This window comes from Lepisosteus oculatus, chromosome 9, assembly GCF_040954835.1.
Source record: "Lepisosteus oculatus isolate fLepOcu1 chromosome 9, fLepOcu1.hap2, whole genome shotgun sequence".
In the NCBI taxonomy this organism is placed as follows: domain Eukaryota; kingdom Metazoa; phylum Chordata; class Actinopteri; order Semionotiformes; family Lepisosteidae; genus Lepisosteus; species Lepisosteus oculatus.
The window spans coordinates 39,541,400-39,559,311 of NC_090704.1; the positions used below are offsets into that span (position 1 = coordinate 39,541,400).

At 36.7% G+C, this 17,912-nt stretch overlaps 2 protein-coding genes across 3 annotated transcripts in view; both read left to right on the plus strand.

The window, feature by feature from the left end:
• Positions 1–13,885, plus strand: part of ccdc57 (coiled-coil domain containing 57) — a 31,285-nt gene extending 17,400 nt beyond the window's left edge. For both annotated transcript variants that reach the window (XM_015355902.2, XM_015355904.2), the window contains exons 14-20: positions 1,746–1,946; positions 3,131–3,187; positions 3,520–3,748; positions 4,861–5,006; positions 5,999–6,139; positions 6,311–6,566; positions 12,457–13,885. In XM_015355902.2, coding sequence (XP_015211388.2) covers positions 1,746–1,946; positions 3,131–3,187; positions 3,520–3,748; positions 4,861–5,006; positions 5,999–6,139; positions 6,311–6,566; positions 12,457–12,656 — 1,230 coding nt within the window. In that variant the 3' untranslated portion in view covers positions 12,657–13,885. The remainder of the gene's footprint in view (positions 1–1,745; positions 1,947–3,130; positions 3,188–3,519; positions 3,749–4,860; positions 5,007–5,998; positions 6,140–6,310; positions 6,567–12,456) is intronic.
• Positions 13,886–16,593: 2,708 nt separating this feature from the next.
• The window catches only part of fasn (fatty acid synthase), a 41,134-nt gene continuing 39,815 nt past the window's right edge, over positions 16,594–17,912 (plus strand). The window contains exon 1 of the mRNA XM_006635135.3: positions 16,594–17,059. Within this exon, the coding sequence (XP_006635198.3) occupies positions 17,016–17,059 (44 nt within the window). The 5' untranslated portion in view covers positions 16,594–17,015. The remainder of the gene's footprint in view (positions 17,060–17,912) is intronic.

Consider the following 17,912-nt stretch of genomic DNA (forward strand, 5'->3'; position numbering starts at 1 on the left):
ACAATTATCTTTTATTAGAAACCCAATCTTCTATCCTAAAATATTTTATTATATTTAGAGTCGCAAAATGATTTTTTTTAACCCACCTCCACCACCCCCATCTTTGGAGGACTTCTTTATTTTTTATTTTTCACTCTCTCATTTTTGTTCTTATTAGACAATAACAATAAAAAAATAATAATTAAAAAAAAACTTCCTACTAATATTCTGAACATCCAGTGCTATTCAAGCATGTCTCTAATGGGCCCGAAACATTCCTATACTCATTAAGTTTCCCCTGTAAATGATATGAAAATGATTTTTAAGATGCTAGAGTTACAACTCCTGTGATGGATTGGGAGGACATGCTCATCTGTAAATTCCACCTCTTAAAGCCCCATTTGTTGTTTTTTACTTAATTAAATAAGATAAACACCTACCAGGAGTGAGCCTGTACCAGCACAGAAAGGAGAAAGAAGCTCCTCCAGTTCCCTGACCCATTGACACATTTGTCTTGTAGCAAGCAACAAACCCCACAGCAATGTACATGAAGGTTAGCACTGATTGCATGTCCCTTACAAGCTGGTAGGCGTCCAGCAAGCAGCGGGGGTTGATAGTTTGCTAAGAGTTCAGAAAGGCCTGGACAACTAATTCCAAACCTACTTCTGTGGCGCTGAACCAGCTGTACCCCTCTGGAATCCTGGTAGAGTTGGCTTGAGACATGGCCTAGTTTCGAACTGGCAATGGCTGAATCAGAGGGCTCAGCTCGCTCTTGGACAGAGTGCCTTTAGGAACCACTACTGTGCCATTCATATTTTACATGCTGCAAACACCACCATGTCTTAAAGGAGAACTAGTATTGATTTGAGGAGTGGCACGTTTCTCACTGATATGCCTGACGTGCACTGGCAATGTGCTGCCTCTTGAGGGTTTCCTGCTCATAGCTGCTTATTGACATCATACAGACTCATCAATGTCCGAGCTGCAGGGCTCAGCCTGTGTTCTGAGTGCCTTTGCTGGCCAGGCCACTTGAGCACTGTTGATACAATTCTGACAGAGATATCAATAGCTTAAAACTAGTATCTCAGAGGACCCAATTTACCAGTCTTTTTTTCTTTTGTAAAGTAGAAATAATTGTTTGGAACTGTAGAACTTGAAATACATAGGTATATAATTTCCAAGGATCTTAGATATTTCCTTTTAGGTGTTTATGTAACATTAATTATTTTTCCCTTGCATTGTGAAGGTTTAAATGAAATTTTGATATGTTACTGATGCTCCTTCCCCTGTTCTCCATATTCTCATTCAGTGTAAAATACCCAATGTAGACAAACACCATAAAACACTTATTTAGAACTATGCGCTTGCACTTGGTAGAAGCATGGATTTCAAGACAAGCAAAAAGCAGAATCAGATTCTGCGTTTGTAATTTACAGGTTGTTGAGTCCCTCATTTATCTAGACAGCTATTATCTATTTTTAATTCAGGTTTCAAATACAGATAATTGATAATAGGTGTGAAACAATATTATCAATTGTTTGTAACTTATATTGTAATTGTGAGTAGGACAATATTTCAGGTTGTTTCTTATAAAACATCCTGGCTGGTACTCTGAAAACTCTGAAAGCAAACATTTTCAAGACTTTGTTTTTGCCTTTTTTTCAAATGAGTGTAAAAATATTGCAGATAACATCCTTAAACAATCCGAGATTTTCCATTTAGAAGTCTCATTGCGGGGATTAGATTTCTATGTCGTTCTGTCTAAGCTCCTCACGAAGCAAGCGGAGACTGATGAGCTGCGCTTCGAGCTGGCCAATCAGAGGAAGCGGAGCGGGGCGGAGGAGGCGGGGCTACGGCAGCGTGTGGTCGCAGTGGAGATGGAGTTGGCGGAGGCGAGGCGAGAGGCGGAGGAGTACCAGAGGGGCAGTTTGCTGCAGAACCTGGAAGCTGTGTCCCTGGGGAACCAGGTGAAGGAAGACCGAAAGCAGTGGAAAGCAAGTCCAGGGTCATTTAGAGGATCTGATGGCACAATATATTCTATCCTCAAATATTAGAAGATCGAAAGTATTTTGAAGGAGAAATGTATCCATTATTTTGTTTCTGTAGATTCCTGTTGCAAAATAGTGGAATATTTTACCCTCTTCTGAACTCATATCAGTGTAGATGTACTGTAGAATTCATAATACATTTTTTTTTTACTTACAGTACATATTAATAAGTAAAATGCTCAACTATGTAAGTTAATATCCCTTTAAAATTGTCTTGATTCATTAAGCATATAGTACACATTAATGTAACAAACTAATTCATTTCTTATCTTTAAGAATAAATTATTGCACATTATTCATCCATAATGAAGATTATGACATTTTATCTAGGCTATAATGAGCCTAATTCACATGAGGTTCTGATGACATTAAAAGTATGGAAGTAAAAAATAAAGAATGCATTAAAACCAATTAGGAAAATGTAGCTGTTAAATGTAGGATATTGATAAATTTGTGATTGTTACATGAGATGCTGTTCACGTCTCTGTTAAACATCTACTAAGTCTCTGTGAGTGAAGCTCAAAATATTTTGTTACAGAAAGCTGTGCATTTTTATGTCGAATTTCTTGTTTTATTAATATTTTCCCATGTACATTTCTTTACAGTTCTCTTTATGTATTCAAGCACATGTTTTATCTGAAACACCATACAGGATGCAGAAATCTAGAAAGGTGTTTTTTTCAGTGTTAGATAAAGTACTTCGTGCAACAACTGTGTTATGTAACTCCAAGGGGTTCATAAATGTTGGATTTTATCAGGTCTCTTATCAGGTGGATAATCTGATCCAATTGCAAACATATCGGGATTCACTTTGTGCTTTCTTCTGTTAATTTACATAAAGCTTTTCTAATTGTTTTACTGATAATTGCATAAAACCAGAAATAGTTTATTTAATAATTAATAAATTAATTTGAATGATCAAGATTATTGTTGTTTGCTTTGAGAAATGTGGATAAGGAAGGTAAAGACTTTAGTATTTAAATGTAATTTTAATTTTGTGTCATCGGGCTAATCTAGAAAATTCTAATAGGCTTTTATTTATTCATCAATTTTTTTTACAAAAAATGAGCTTTTTGTATTTTAAAGTTTATCCTTTGCCATAGGTCTCTGCTTTGAAACTGGACATTGCAAGCCGGAGAGAGCCTATCATTGTTGAACAGGTATCAAAAACCGCTGTCTTAATACAATAAGAAAATAATGGAAATATAGTAGAGAACAATCTGTCAGTCAAAAAAGTTACAGAGATCTCTTTTTTATTTTTTTCAAAAAGAGCAAAAATAAGTAATAGCATTAACAATCCAGGTCTTTGACATTAGATAGTCACTGCCATTTAAGCCATAATTTGGATAAACCTTGATCATTCAAGTCTACTCCCAGTATGTCGTTATATTCAGTGGTGTAAAGTGGTATACGTACTGTATGACAGCTGTTGGTTGTCAGTATTCTCACTTTGTGTGTATTGTTTGTTTTGTTTTTATTCCTGCCTCTGCAGAGCGAGATGGTGAAACAGCTACAGGATGAGAACCTTCGATTGAGGCAGCTTCTTGTGGCAGAGCGCCCTGAAGCAGGGTTGTTTGGGAAAGAGAGAGTCAGCGTGCCCGCGCTGCGGTCCAAACTGAAACAAGCTGTCCGCTACATCTCTCAGCTGACCCGCGACAAGGAGCAGCTGATCGAGATGGGGAACAGATTGAGGGCCCAGCTGGCTGATGCGGGGTTGAGTGGTAAGCCCCCTTTTACCTTCACCTCTTAGAGCTTCTGTAACACAGCTGGCTTCTGCTGTAGGTGCTGAGTCCATTCAACATAGAAATTCAATTCACAAATGTTTATTATTGCAAAACCTTCTTTAATCTCAGGTTTTTAATCCTTTTCAGTGCTGGGTTTCCGTACTTTCATAGCATGTTAATATGTGACCCATCATGAATCTGAGTGAAATAATTAACAGGAAGCAAGAGTAACAGCACATGAGTCCAGCTTGTTGGTCTTCCACGTCAGTGCCTTGATCCAGGATTTACAGATGAATTTGTGAAGCGTCAGCTGTGCTTTTAATTTGGGGAATGATTTTTGAAGAAATGCAAAGCCCACCTTCTTCCGGAAGTCATTTAAAACCTGCTCTGCACACTGTTGATTTACCCCCAGAATCTGGAAAATCGCCTTCCTTCTGGTGTGCAATAACAACATCTCACACTTGTGTGTACAAAGTCTCAGTATTGCTGAAATTATTTTTGATCCTATAAATTCTATTGTTTTGGATCTTATATTTTTGTATATTTTTATTAGAGGGTAAAATTAATTGAGACACAAATACAGAAAGACTTTGTCATAACGAAAAGGTTGCGTGGTATAATTTCTGCATCTGTTTCCACTGGTAATGACATTTTAACTACACTGGGTAGCGTCCTATTGTCATGGCATCAATTTTACATTTCCATTTAATAATAGATGGCTCATACCAGAGCACTGTAGATACTTCTTCATTATATTTTGGTGTTCATCTTAAACACCCATTTTTAGAAGTTTTAGTAAACAAAAATTTAGCTGAGTTTCTGAATTATTAAGTTCAGAAGTATTGATTTATTTGCAAATTATTTTTCTTTGCATTAGTCATTAAACAGTTTTATTGTGCAGAGTCATCATCACAATGATTTTTTTCTTGGAGCTAAAATTGATAAAGAAAATAATGCCAGTATAAAATCTAGAAAGGAAAGGCTCCACAACTGACATGTGTGCCAGCATGGACAGCTTTCAGCTGATGTAGCTCCACACTCCATTATTTCAACATTGCACCAAATGTCTTCAACATCTTAAATGAAAGGATTAATGTCTTTCTGAGCAGGCCATCAGTTCCCGAGCTCTACAAATAAACCCACTGAAGTTCTCGTCCCTTCAGTCTCAGAATCTCACTCCATGAAAAGTACAACCCAAGACCCACAGAACCGCCTGTTTGCTCTTGAGCAGCTCCAGTACCAGCTTACCACACAGGTGAACCAGTCTGCAGGTCTTTCATTTGCCACTGACATTGAGCATTCTGCCGAGGAAGGCTGTCATGGAAAACATTACCTTTAATAAATCCAGTCTGAGTTTTGTATGTTAGTCTTTGATTACAACCTTGTTTTTATAACCTGTTGATCTTAATGTATGTTTGATTTCATTACTGTGTAGAGAATTCTATATGACAAATTTCAGCATGATCTCAGGAGACCCTTTTATTGGAGGTTGATGTGCATGGAGAATTATTTTTATTACATATTGTGTGGACTTTTAAATCTCGTCTGCCAGTAACAAGCTTTTGAGGATTTCATTTTCAAGTCCTCTTAGTTTTGAAACTTGCCTAAGCTTCAAACAGTGCGCCACTTTTTCTTAAAAAACTGTCTTTTCTACTGAAAACTCCCTTTCAGGATAATAGAGAGCAAAGTCTTTACAGTATATATAGATATGTTGTGCTGTTGTCTTAATCCGTTGTGTCTATTTAGGTTCCTGTTATTAACATTAAGTAGAATTTTCTTCCAGTAGGGGGCAGCAGAGTGAAAGAATTGGCTTTGATTGTATGACCAGCATTAGCTTAAAAATATTTCCTTTCACTGGTAATAACAAAGTTGACTGTCGCTTGATTTTCTAAATTTTTGACATAAAATGTTAGCTTGCTTTGAACTACAAAAGTCCTAGCTTTGCGAGAATGACAATTCCTAGTTTGGGTCGCGAGGAACCACTGTGTTCATGTTCATTAAATGTGTTAACTACCATTCAACCAAAACAGATTTTTTAACTCACGTTTGCATGAAAAAAACATGCATTATAAGCTTATTTGGAATAAAAAAACGAAGATAGTGGTTTATGTTTTAACATTTGTCTCTGGTGTATATCTTAAAATGAACAGTACTGGTGCTGATGGAAGAGATTTTGGAAATGTTTTGTACTGTTGCCTGCCACATTATTTGCTTTGTTTGCTCATTTATCCCCTACATCTTTCTCAGGAACTGCAGTATGCTCAGCGAGAGCAGTATAAAAAGACCCCTATAGTTGTACGTTACAACTTGTCAGACAGTGAAAGTGGGGACAAAGTCAGGATTAATAATCCATGGGATCAGCATTCAAAGTCTGACCTCAGTAAAGAGGTAAGATTACATTTCCAGTAGTTGTTTTTAATTATAAATTCACAGCTACAAGATTAAGATAGCATAGTATATAGAATAATGAAGGTATCTCTTTGAGAAAACTCCACTGATTATTTTACACTTTTCTGTACTCATAAGTTTTCCTTGATTTGTGCAATTTTCCCTTTCTAGAAAAAAGCTAATCCTCCGCATTTTAAGAACAATGTCAGAAGCAGGAAGGAGAACACACCTCCAGCTTCCAGCCATTCACATAAACCGCACCAGGTGGAGCCAAGCCAAACATGTCCTGAAGGGAGGCCACACTCTGACCAGTCACAGCTCTTCATATCATCTCTGGGAACTGACAGTACTCTGCAAGATGTCTGGCAGATGCTGGACAGAGGCTTGAGTTCCTCTGGCTCCACACCTCAGGAGGGTTTTGAGAGAGGTAGGTGAGGGGGCGTAACTGTCCTAATATCTTTTCTGTTTTCTCACTCCCTTTCATAAACATATCAAACATTTTTAATTGACAGGTTAAAATGTCAAAATTCAGCAGTTATTGGGACAAATAAATAAGCAATCAAATTTAGTCGAGAGCAAAAGAAGAATCCCTTCATAGACTTTTTCCATATGTAACTTGTTTCAAGTCCCTTTTGAATGCTCTGTCCAACTGTTTTCCCATTCCGAGATGGGATAATTTTTTAAGCCCACTGTCCTGTCCTAAACAACAATATTTCTTTCTCTCACATGATGCTTTCGTTAAATATTGACTCCTTTATGGGTGTTCACATTACCAGAAAGGGATCATATGAACATTAAAAAGTTTGCAAAGGAAAGGAGGCCATTTAGCCTATCTAGCTTTTTTTTAAGCTAATTATTCTGAGTGTCTCATCGATGTGTTTCTTGAAATAAGCGAAGGTCTTGTCTCTGACAGCATGGGTGTAGAAAATGTTCTGGACTCACACAACCCTTTGTGTTAAGTTGAAATCCTGTTTTAATTTAACTCTGTTCATCCTGAGGAATTCCATTGGATCGATTTTGTTAATGCCTTTGAGGATTTTAAATACTGGAATCAGATCTGCTAGTAGACTTCTCTGTTCCAAGCCAAAAAGGTAAAGTTCTTTTAGTCAGTGTAAGATATTCCTTTGAGCCTAGAATAGTACTGTATCTCTTCTTTCTTATGTGGACTGATTCCAAAATAGCAATATTTTTTGTATATGTAAGTGAAATAAAATATAACGTATATGTTTTCTTTCATTATTTTAAAAATAACATTAATTTAAATTTAAGACTTACAGTATTAATTTATTTGTTCATTTGGGGCACTGCTTTCTAACCTTTAATATGCTTTGTGTTGGAATTAATCTGTTCTATGTTTAATGCAGGATATATTTAAATTGCTGATTCCATCTATATGCTATGCCTTTCTACATCTCTTAAACTGTTTCCTGAAATTGTAAACCTTTGTTTTGGACATACACAGTTTCAAAATATACATCAGAGTGTACTATATCATGGTCAGAATTCCCTAATGATTCTTTCACCTCCGTTTTCCTCTGTCTTGAGTTTTTGAAAACACCAGATTAAATCAGGCATTCCCTCTGTTAAGCGTTTTGGCAAACTGAATAAGGAAGCCGTTGTTAATCATGTTTATCACTTCAGTTTCAGTTGCTGACACCCCTGCTGGTATTTCCCAATCAAAGAGAAGAACATTAAGATCTCTCATAAATTCACGTCTTCCATTTCACATACATCTTTGATTTCATTATATTAGATTGAATTATATATGTACTGTATATTGGTAGTTTGAATGTCATTTGAACATTTATGTTTTAGTACTAACAGTAATTTATCTTAAGAGTTAAAAGATTACCGTATTGCTTCAAATTGGAATATAGATTAAAAAAATCAAGAGAAGCAAGTATATTTCAATCTTTATAGGATGAATATTTTTTTCTTTCATTGCCTTAATAGTTTTTATTTATTGTAATTGTTGTTGGGGAAAAAATCCTCCTTTTTACAAAAAAGGGTATTTCAAGAAACATTTTCTGTAACTGAATTCCTTTAAATCACATATTCATTAAAAAGATCAACAATGTATTTGCATAACTTGTTTCTGTGACTACAAACTATTAGCTTGTTCAGAAAAGGTAATGTAATTCCTAATTCACATTTCATCATTTTCTTCCAGTCCCTAATCCAGTCTTGGGGAAAAAATAATATTTGCTTTCAAGAAATATCGATTATGTGTTGTAGTACCTATTGTAAAACAACATTTAAATAATTTAATTGCAGGCATCATAAACCACACTGAAAGTTATCGTTTAAAATTTCCAGAGGAATAAATCAGATTTCATAATTTCTGACATAATTTAGCAAGACATTTGGCAGGAAAAAACTACATTTGTGAATTGCACTGACGGCCAAGGAAAAAAAGCCCTTGCACTGTGGCTCCTGGCATTTGCTTAAGGACGAAGGTTTCCTAATTTGAGGAACTGGCCTTAGCCCACAGTCGGCAGACAGAGCAGCTTTCTCTTTAGGTGACTGGTGAACACTGAGAGACATTTCTCAACTAGCTAACATAAGCCAGGGTAAGGGCTATCAGGCTTTTGTAATGTGAACAAGAAACTGGTTAATCATTGATTGTTTTACAGAATCAGAATGAAAACATATTTTCATCAACAAAATATTCTCTAGATGTGTGGAATTCCCAGCAGATAATATTGAAATACTACAAAGCTGTGTTTCTTCACTGTTGACAGTATTTCACTGTTCTAGCAGCTCACCTATAAGTTGTAATAACTTAAGTCATTCTGCTGTACTGTTGAAAGGGTAAGGTATTTGCATATTATACTGCATAAATCAAGGACAGCTCACACCATAAGTTAAAGATTCCTGTATCTTCTAATTATGCATACTTTGTACAGTATTTAAAAACATACTGCTGTTTTCTCTCTAGTGACTTACAGCTCACCTACTGCACAGAATGCTAGTGAGAAACTGTAGGGAGTTTAATCACTACTTGTCGTTTGTTGCTGTGATACATTGCTAGAGCATAATTATTAGAATGGATTAATGGTTTGGCTCTTTGACTGAAAACATAGAAAACATTTATCGTTTAATGGTTCTGTGCTGAGCAAGAAGGTAAAGTAACATACAGTATGTTTCTGCGTAGTCATTGTTCTCACATTCTCATTGTGATGCTTGGAAATGTACATAAAGGTTTGCAGAAATGGTTTTCTGTGTGTATTTCTTCATTTTAACCCCCCTGTTAAATTGTGATTTCAACCTGCTGACAAACAAACCATTTCTGACTTAAAAAATTAAGTCTTCAAATGAAATAAACAGCGGTGTTTTATTCCATTAGGAAACTAATGGGACAAGTGAATTTGTTTACTGTCATTAGAATAAATCTTGATAGATTATGAAGATTTGTGTATGACACATAGTTGTTAGTTGTCTTATGTGGCAAATTGCATCCATATGTGAAATATTTCCTATCTGTGTGTTATTTTCCTTCCTTTAGCAGAAACCAGTATTTTGCTGCATAGCAAAGGTATAACACTGAGATAGTTCATGAGAACTAATGGAAAACAATTGAAAGTCGGTTACCCTTTCCAGACATTTTTATACAACTACATTCTGTGTACAAGGGGCTTATTCTGTTTTACATGCTAATTGATATGAAGGTTTAAACTATTTATTGGCCTCATCTGGGTCAAACAATTCTGCTTTTGTTATATACAGATTGTTTCCTGAGGGAAGAGAAAAACAAAACTGTGCTTAAGAGAATAAGCGCAGCGTTATGAATGAATCATTCTTCTGAATGCTTATGTTATGTCTTATTGTGCTTGTGATATGTCTGGAAAATACAACTGATACTTTATACTGGAAATTAATTTCTCATGCATTGTGAAGGGTCTATGTATATTTGACAGTTAAAATATATTGCAGTAACAATTGTTATGTTTATCAGTTTGAAGCGAAGAGAATTTTGCAATGACAGGCTGTTATTTGGTAACTGTGCGTGATCATAAAGTGTGCAGTCTTGTCTGAGTCCGTGCTGTAACAGTATTAGTGGGCATTGCCACATTATTGACAGACGTCAGGCTGGTAAACAGAGCTGCCTTATTGTTTAATTGCTGACCGGAATGTTGGCAGCATGTTCCAGATTAGCATCAGAAACACTTCATCACACCTAGCAGATAAAAGGGCACAGCACAGGAAGGTATGAATTTTGACCAGTACTGGGCATGCTTAAAAGTACCTCTGGTAGAGAGTTGAAAACATGTATTAAAAGTATTTGCCCAGTTGCCAAGTCTTTGCATAATAAAATAATTGGAAAATTTTCAAATGATCAAAAAAGTATAAATGAAAAGTTTGTTGTACATAGGATCTTAATGACTTAATTCTGTGAAGATTCAACACTAAGTAATTTATTTTTGATGCGAGTTAGAGGGAATCCTGAGTAGCTCAGCCAGTTGAGACCCTTCGAGGTCTGTACAGTCCAGGCGTCACCGATAGCCTGATGCGGCCAGGGTTTCTCAAGAGGACCTGTTCAATTGTCCAAGGACTCCCAGGGTAAGATGTGATAGAGTCTTTATGTGAGAGCCAGTGAGAGAGACAGTGCCAGTGCTAGATTACCTATTAGGTGCTGAAGGTACTGTGCACCTCTCATGACCCATGGCAGTGTGATGCAGCTTCAGGCCAGGTTGAAATGTAAATTCCAAGTTGGGAGCATATAAAAGGAAAAGGTATTGTAAATTCTAAAATTATAGCATCTATTTATAGTACAATACAAATATACAATATACTATAGCAGTTTTTGTAATAAAGTTATATGAATAATACAACTCATTGTTAAATTCCTTTGAGAATGTGATATTATTTTAAACATTTATTTGTGAGAATGCTTTATTTGAATTGCAGTAAATCCAGAAGAATGAGTATGCGTTTTGTATTATATAGGAAGTCTAATTTTAGTTTCAAATTGATCTAATGCTTCCAAAAGAATATGTGATATATGATATGTGATCAGTTTAAAGGATTTTTAGCTGAAACAAATAGGATAGACTTAGCTTTTAGACTTTATTGAATTATAATTTTATTATGTTGCTTTAATAATAATAATAATAATAAACTTTATTTTATATAGCGCCTTTAAAGGTGGCTTCTCAAAGCGCTTTACAGGATGACAATTACAATAAATAAGAAGACTACAACAATAAATAAGAAAATTTCACAAGACAGGACACAATTATAATTACAACAATACAACAATAACAATAGAGGAGACCGTGGAAGATGGTATTAAGAAGAGCAGAGGGGTGAAGAATGGAAGCAGTTAAGTAAAGGCTTTTCTGAAAAGGAGGGTTTTGAGTCTGGATTTGAAGGAGTTTAGAGAAGGTGACTCTCTAATATCCTTGGGCAAGGAGTTCCAGAGCTTGGGGGCATAGCAGGAGAAGGCCCTGTCGCCCATACAATGTAGACGGGCTTGGGGGACAGTAAGGAGGGCAAGCGTCAGTGCTTCATTTTCTTTTGTGATATAAATTCTACTGTATGTCACTGGGGTGTCTTTATATTTATTATTAACAGTACAGAGATCTGAAGATAAGTTCAGGTTGCAGCTGATAAAAGCAGTCTGCTGTAGTCAATAACTGGTTAGAGGTTATCGCAAATGGTTTCAACAATGTTTGCGTTGTATTTACATATCTCACCTCTCTGTTCTAGTAGCCTGGTTCAGGCACAAAAGTCATACATTGAACAGCAGGACACTGCTACCCAAGGTCTCTTCATCTCTGCCTGCCCATATCAATAGTGGAGCACAGAACATAAGAAAGGCTGGACGTGAGAGGAGGCTCTTCGTCTTTTCTAGCCCCTTTTAATAGTACATGCATAATCCAAGGCTCTCCTCCTGTCATTTCTTAAAAGATGCTTTGGCTTCAGCTTCAATAGCATGGCTGAGTAGCCTTTTCTATTCTACCACAGCGCTCTGTGTGAAAGAACTGCCTTCTGGTTTCAGATTTAACTGTATTTCCATATACTGTAGTTTCTATGAAGATTATGTTAACATCCACATCACCTTAAATGGACTCAGGAGTTAAAAGGGCTGATGACTATGCTGCTTCCTTTGGTCGCCATGTATTGATATTTTGCTGACATAACAAGCAACGTGATCATTCGACTCGAAAAAATGATCAGTTCACAGTGGGTCCTTTTTTGTTGGGCTGTCATAATAAGACAATGAGAAAATTTGATTTAAAACAAGCAGGGCATTCATGACCAGAGTGTTAATAAAAGCCTGTTAGTCTTTAGCCTTTGTGATTTTGTCCTTGCAGTGCCTGGTGTGAGTGTGGCTGGGGCCGAAGAGGCAGTCCGAGGACCCAGCATCCCTGTTCTAGAAGATTCTGTGAGAGTCCAGGGGAAGAGAGCAGACCTTCAGCCGAGGAAGACTCCTGGGAAATCATCTGAGCCCAGTCAGAAACACAAACAACACAGCAAAACTCCAAAGATCAGAAATTACAACATAAAAGACTGAAAGGAAATTGATATAATTTATTTCAACACCATCAGCACAACTACATTTGTATTGTAAATTACATGTACAGACTGTGTGGTACAATTTGTTTTTCACAGTCTTGTGTTCACAACTCATCAAATGGCAATCTAGAAGTCTGTACTGTCCATAAATTCGGAAAGGATCATGGTGAACAGTTATTACAGAAATGTTTTGAACGATTAAGAAAAAATAGGGAATCCGTGAAATTTACATAAAGCATTTGAAGTTGAGAAATTTCATTTTTATGTACAGTCTTTTGGATAATAGATTGATTTCTGTTTGTACTTCTGAGAGTTGTAAGGGACTGAAATAGTATGCAGAAACTCTAGAGCTTCTGTGTGCAGAGACTGGGCTTTATACCAAAGCAAATGATGTTAGCTAATCTTGAACAGACAGCACACTGGTCTTTGAGCTGTGGCCTGACTTCTCTCAATACCATGTTAGATTTCAAATTCCTTTTTCTGTGCTTATTTTAGTGCCAGTACTTTCTTACAACAAAACACATGTGCTTTAATTGTGTATTATATTTAATATATCCTGTTTTACTTCAAAATAACTTGTAAAATAAATATCAGCGCTGATTAAGAAATTCTCAAAGATTGTATTTTATATGCATTTCAGATTCATCATTGTGAATTAGAATTTCTACAAATTTAAATCATAACCTGTCTAACCCTACTGTTTTGCTTTTTCTATTTTGGCAATTCACATATTTCTTCATAACCTAAATGCTTTATACACTGTATTTAAGAATTGTTGCACAGTTCACGCCAGTAGATCTAAATGGACTTTTAAAGTGAGAGTAGAAATGTACTAAATCAGGAATGAACAACTCCAGTTCTTGGGGGCAGGTACTTTTACTTTAGCTATTAATTAAAATCCAGAAAGTTAGTGATCAAGGGCTTTATCTGAATTAGTAGTTCAGGTTTCAAAGACCATGAGATGAGGAGTGAAAATCTTGTGGGCCTCCTGGCCTGGGTTTGTTCATACCTGATGTACATGTTGAAAATAGTTTATTCCATTGTTTTTCAGCCATTTTTCATTTGGTCAGAATGCTTCACCAGTTGGGTTTTCTATGGACTACACCAATGAGCAGTCTTCCCTAGTCAAAATGCTTTAGAATTTGGATTACAAATGAACAAAATCTTTTGTTTGATAGATTAATTTTTCCTTTTAAAATAAATTAAATAGGGGCAGCTTTCCCAGTTTTTTATCCGATTTTCCAAAAATGGGTAATGTACTAAAATACTTTAATAATAAAGGCTTTCTTTTCAAGAATTGTATTTTACTTGAACCATAGTAACCCCTCTGCCTGCAGTCAGTGCGGGGTAAGTAACCTGAAATGAATCTCAATTCACAGCCTTTCCTGGTTACATCACCAACACAATTTCCACAGACACTAACTCCTCCTATTCTATACTGTCATCACATCACCCTATCGCCTAGCAACACCCTCACATTCACTGCGATTGGACTAGGCCACACACCCCTTGCTTATGATTTGTCCACTTTTAGTCTCATTAGAATATTACTGTTGGAGGTAGTGCCATGTACAGTCACTTACAAAGACTAATTTATAGCTTTGTTTCGTGGGTCCGCTTGCATTTCAATTTTTTTTCCTTCAGCAAGAAATATTACTTTTTTAATTTAACTCCTATGAGTTAGTGTTCCCACAGAATAAGGCAATACTTCTTAAAAGTCATGACTCCCTTTAATCTGTAATTGCACTCAGAGCTTTGGGGCTTTTTTCATTGTTCAGCTTTTCGCAGTACTCTTCTATGTGCATCCGAGTTCACTTTAAGCCTGTCGGATTGCGTTTATTCTTCCACTCGAACAAATGCTCCCGGAAGTGAAACTGTGTGAGATTTAGAACTTAGTCTGTACTTCAAGGTAACATTTGGACTTCAATATAAGTGTGTAGCATTTCAATAGGAAAACTCACTTTCAACCTGTGAAAAAATATAGAAGGGAAGCAGTACTAAGAAAACCCAACCTAGAGCAAAAAATATATAACCACACCGTAAGGCCAGGAATATGCTAAGAATTTTGGAGGTACACAAAGCAGTTCTATTGATCATCTCTAGTTACAACAGTAGAAGTATACACACTCTCGGTCACTGAAGTTCATTCACTTCCCATTAGAACCAATAATGATCATGATGAAGGTCACAACAATACCAGCAGTGTTTGCAAAGAGAACTTTAACCACATTTAACCTCCTCTGCTCTCTGCTGGTATCGTCTACTACAACATTATAACCTCTGTGAGCACTTCACAGATGCCCGTTTCATATTGCCAAAAGGTTCTTACACACAGACGTATCTGGTTAAAGAAGCCTATGCATCACAAAGGTTTTTAATTGTCTCCCTGAGACAAGTGAACATGTCCTTTAATAGAAAAAATGAAAATGTCCATATTGAAATGTTTTTCAAGTCCCCTACTGATGTTTTTAAGATGTACTGAAATAAGAATAGTTATTTTAGAATAGGACTTGAAGTTTACTAGGCAGAAGCAAATGAGAAAAAACCTCATTTGAGTGAATGAGAGGAGGAGGGGGAACACAATTTTCTCATTATACAGGGGCAACCACAGAGCAGTGATTGGCTGAATTAAGCAGGACTGATCTACATGCTGTAGAGTTTCTGCACTACTGCCACGTGCAGGAGCAAAGCTTCTGACCAGATCTTTTCAATACCTGAAATCAAAAGCCTTTAACACAATTGACCCTTTCTGTGCTCTTTGACTGCCAGTGATGTGATCTCAAGTGTTTGGGACTTTGATCCACTACCGTTAAATTAAGGAAGACAGCAGTAATGCATGAGGCACCTAAAGTAGTCTTCCCCAAGACAACAAACTCATATGAAAGTACAATTCTTATTGTATACTGTCTAAACGCTGTTGTGCAACAGTCTTAAGACACAATTCTCAATTAGAATGTACATATGTTTTGAGCATCAGCTATTTACTCAAAGCCTCCACTAGTCTTTTCTACTATTATAACAACATTGACTATTATTAATACACCTTAGAGGGGCAATCAGGCTTTTGATTAACCCATATTTAATTTACAGTGATCAGAATCTTCAGAAATGTGATCAATACAACCAAGGTAAACTACGTATAAGCAGCTGCAATGACGTGTACCATTTAAACCTTCAGTTCCGTCTCCCAATTACAGTGCTCATCGTCAGGGGCTCCACGTCATTAACTTATTTCGATCCTCTCTATAGTATATATCCACAAACCTATAAGGCTATTTTATTACTACAAAATACTGATTCATTTGAATTGATCCAGTGAAAAGAGAACAGTACGAAATTATAGTATTTTACATGACTGATTTTAAACGTTTGTGAAAATCGTATGATTCCCTTACTCGTGTCCCGTCACTGATTACACTGACAACACTTATTTTTAATATAATTAAAAATATAATACAATTATATATTTTTAATAATTAAAAATAAGTAGGACGTCAAATCTTAGTATCTATTTGTGTCACTTTCCCTGTGCATATTGATCCAAGTAAAAGCCTATTTTACTTAATACATCCGTACATGTGTCTGACATATTCCTGCGCAATGCACGCTGTTTGCTAAAAGTAACGCTGAGTTGAAGAAGTAGAAAAAGATCGAATATATTACGGATGATTTGGAAGTGAACCATAAAATTAATCTACTGTCGCCGGCATTGAGTGGAAAGCGTGTTTTAAACAATCGACTGCATCGCCCTTTTGTCAAAACCAATAATGTTTAAAAAATTAATAAAACGAAGTACGTTATTGTAATCCAGATAATTTCTGGCTTCTGTTGCCAGGTCCATTTGGAAATGGATGCTGAGGACACTGTACAGTACTGTATTACAGTCTCCAGCAATGATGACCTAACCTGGCGCAGTCTTGCAACGAGCTTGGCGTTGGGTGCCACGGTACCCACACAAGGGGCGAGGGCTGCTCTTTTGCTGTAGTTGAACTTTTGTAACCCCGTGTCTGAGTTGTGCGAGAGGACGTTTTTTTTTTCTTGTGAATTCGCAATCTGAGTGTTTGGAAATCACCCCATTACTTTCTGTGTCTGGGAGCCCTGCCTTCTTTCTCATTGGACTGTATTGCAAAGCCAAGCTGTCAGCCCATGTGGCGTGGCCACCGAGCATGTCAGACATTTAAATGAAGTAGGGAAAGAGAATCAAAGAACCGAGAGAAATTGAGAGGGTAGGCAGGCAGGGAACTGTAAGATCGAGCGTTGTCCGGCACTTACTGTAAACTGGAAACTGTTAAAACCACGGATTATAAAGCAGATAGGGCTCAGGTGCAGAAGTAAATCGAATAAAATACTTTTTTATATGAGCTCTGAAGATACGCAGCAAATACGTTCGGGTTATTACAGGTATGTGCTGTTATCTCCATTCATTATCGGTTCTGCGATAGTATAGGCGCATTATCTGCGTTCTAGCAAGAAGCACTATTTATTGTCCTTATATAAAACACATTTATTTTATTTATGGGGTGTGTTTTAAAAATGTCGACTCACTGGAGTGATTAAAGGCATGGGGTGTAATGGATGTGATCAGATGCTACAAGAGAGGTTTGGTAACAGCTGAAGGAATACTGTGTTTTTGATGGAAATAAAACCAGAAAATACTGCTCGTTTGGACATTGTCACATAGGCGATGCTTATGATGACTAGATCGAACGCTTACATATTCTGTGTTTATAATAGATTGACCTGAAACGGAATTAAATTGTTCAATGGTGTAGTAATGGTGATAACAGATTCCGAAATTGCCTGTAATGGCGATACATTTGAGACTTCACTCCTGAGAGACTGCACAATACCTAACTTTTAACTCCTTGCACTAAACCGATGACACGAGATGGCTGACTATGTTCAATTGCATTAGAGAAGAAGGAATGATGAAAAGAACCCCTTCTTCCTTTATATCAAACGGAGAGTTCAAATTAAGTGCGGGACAGATGAATTTGCATTGTAATCTCTAGTAAAGAATAAAGGAAGGGTTTAGAGAAACGCGATGTGTTGGAGCGCATTACATCAATTTGGCAAGAAGCATAATGTGCGTAGTCAATGCGGCGCAGTGGAGAAGGCCGAGCTACAGTAATGCCTTCAGCGCATCCAGGTCTGTCACTGCGAAACAGCAAGCCCAGTTCCCGAAGTGACCGAGGAATATACGAGGGCAGACTGAGATGCTTTTTTAAAAACTAAATAGTACGAGGACGTAAGA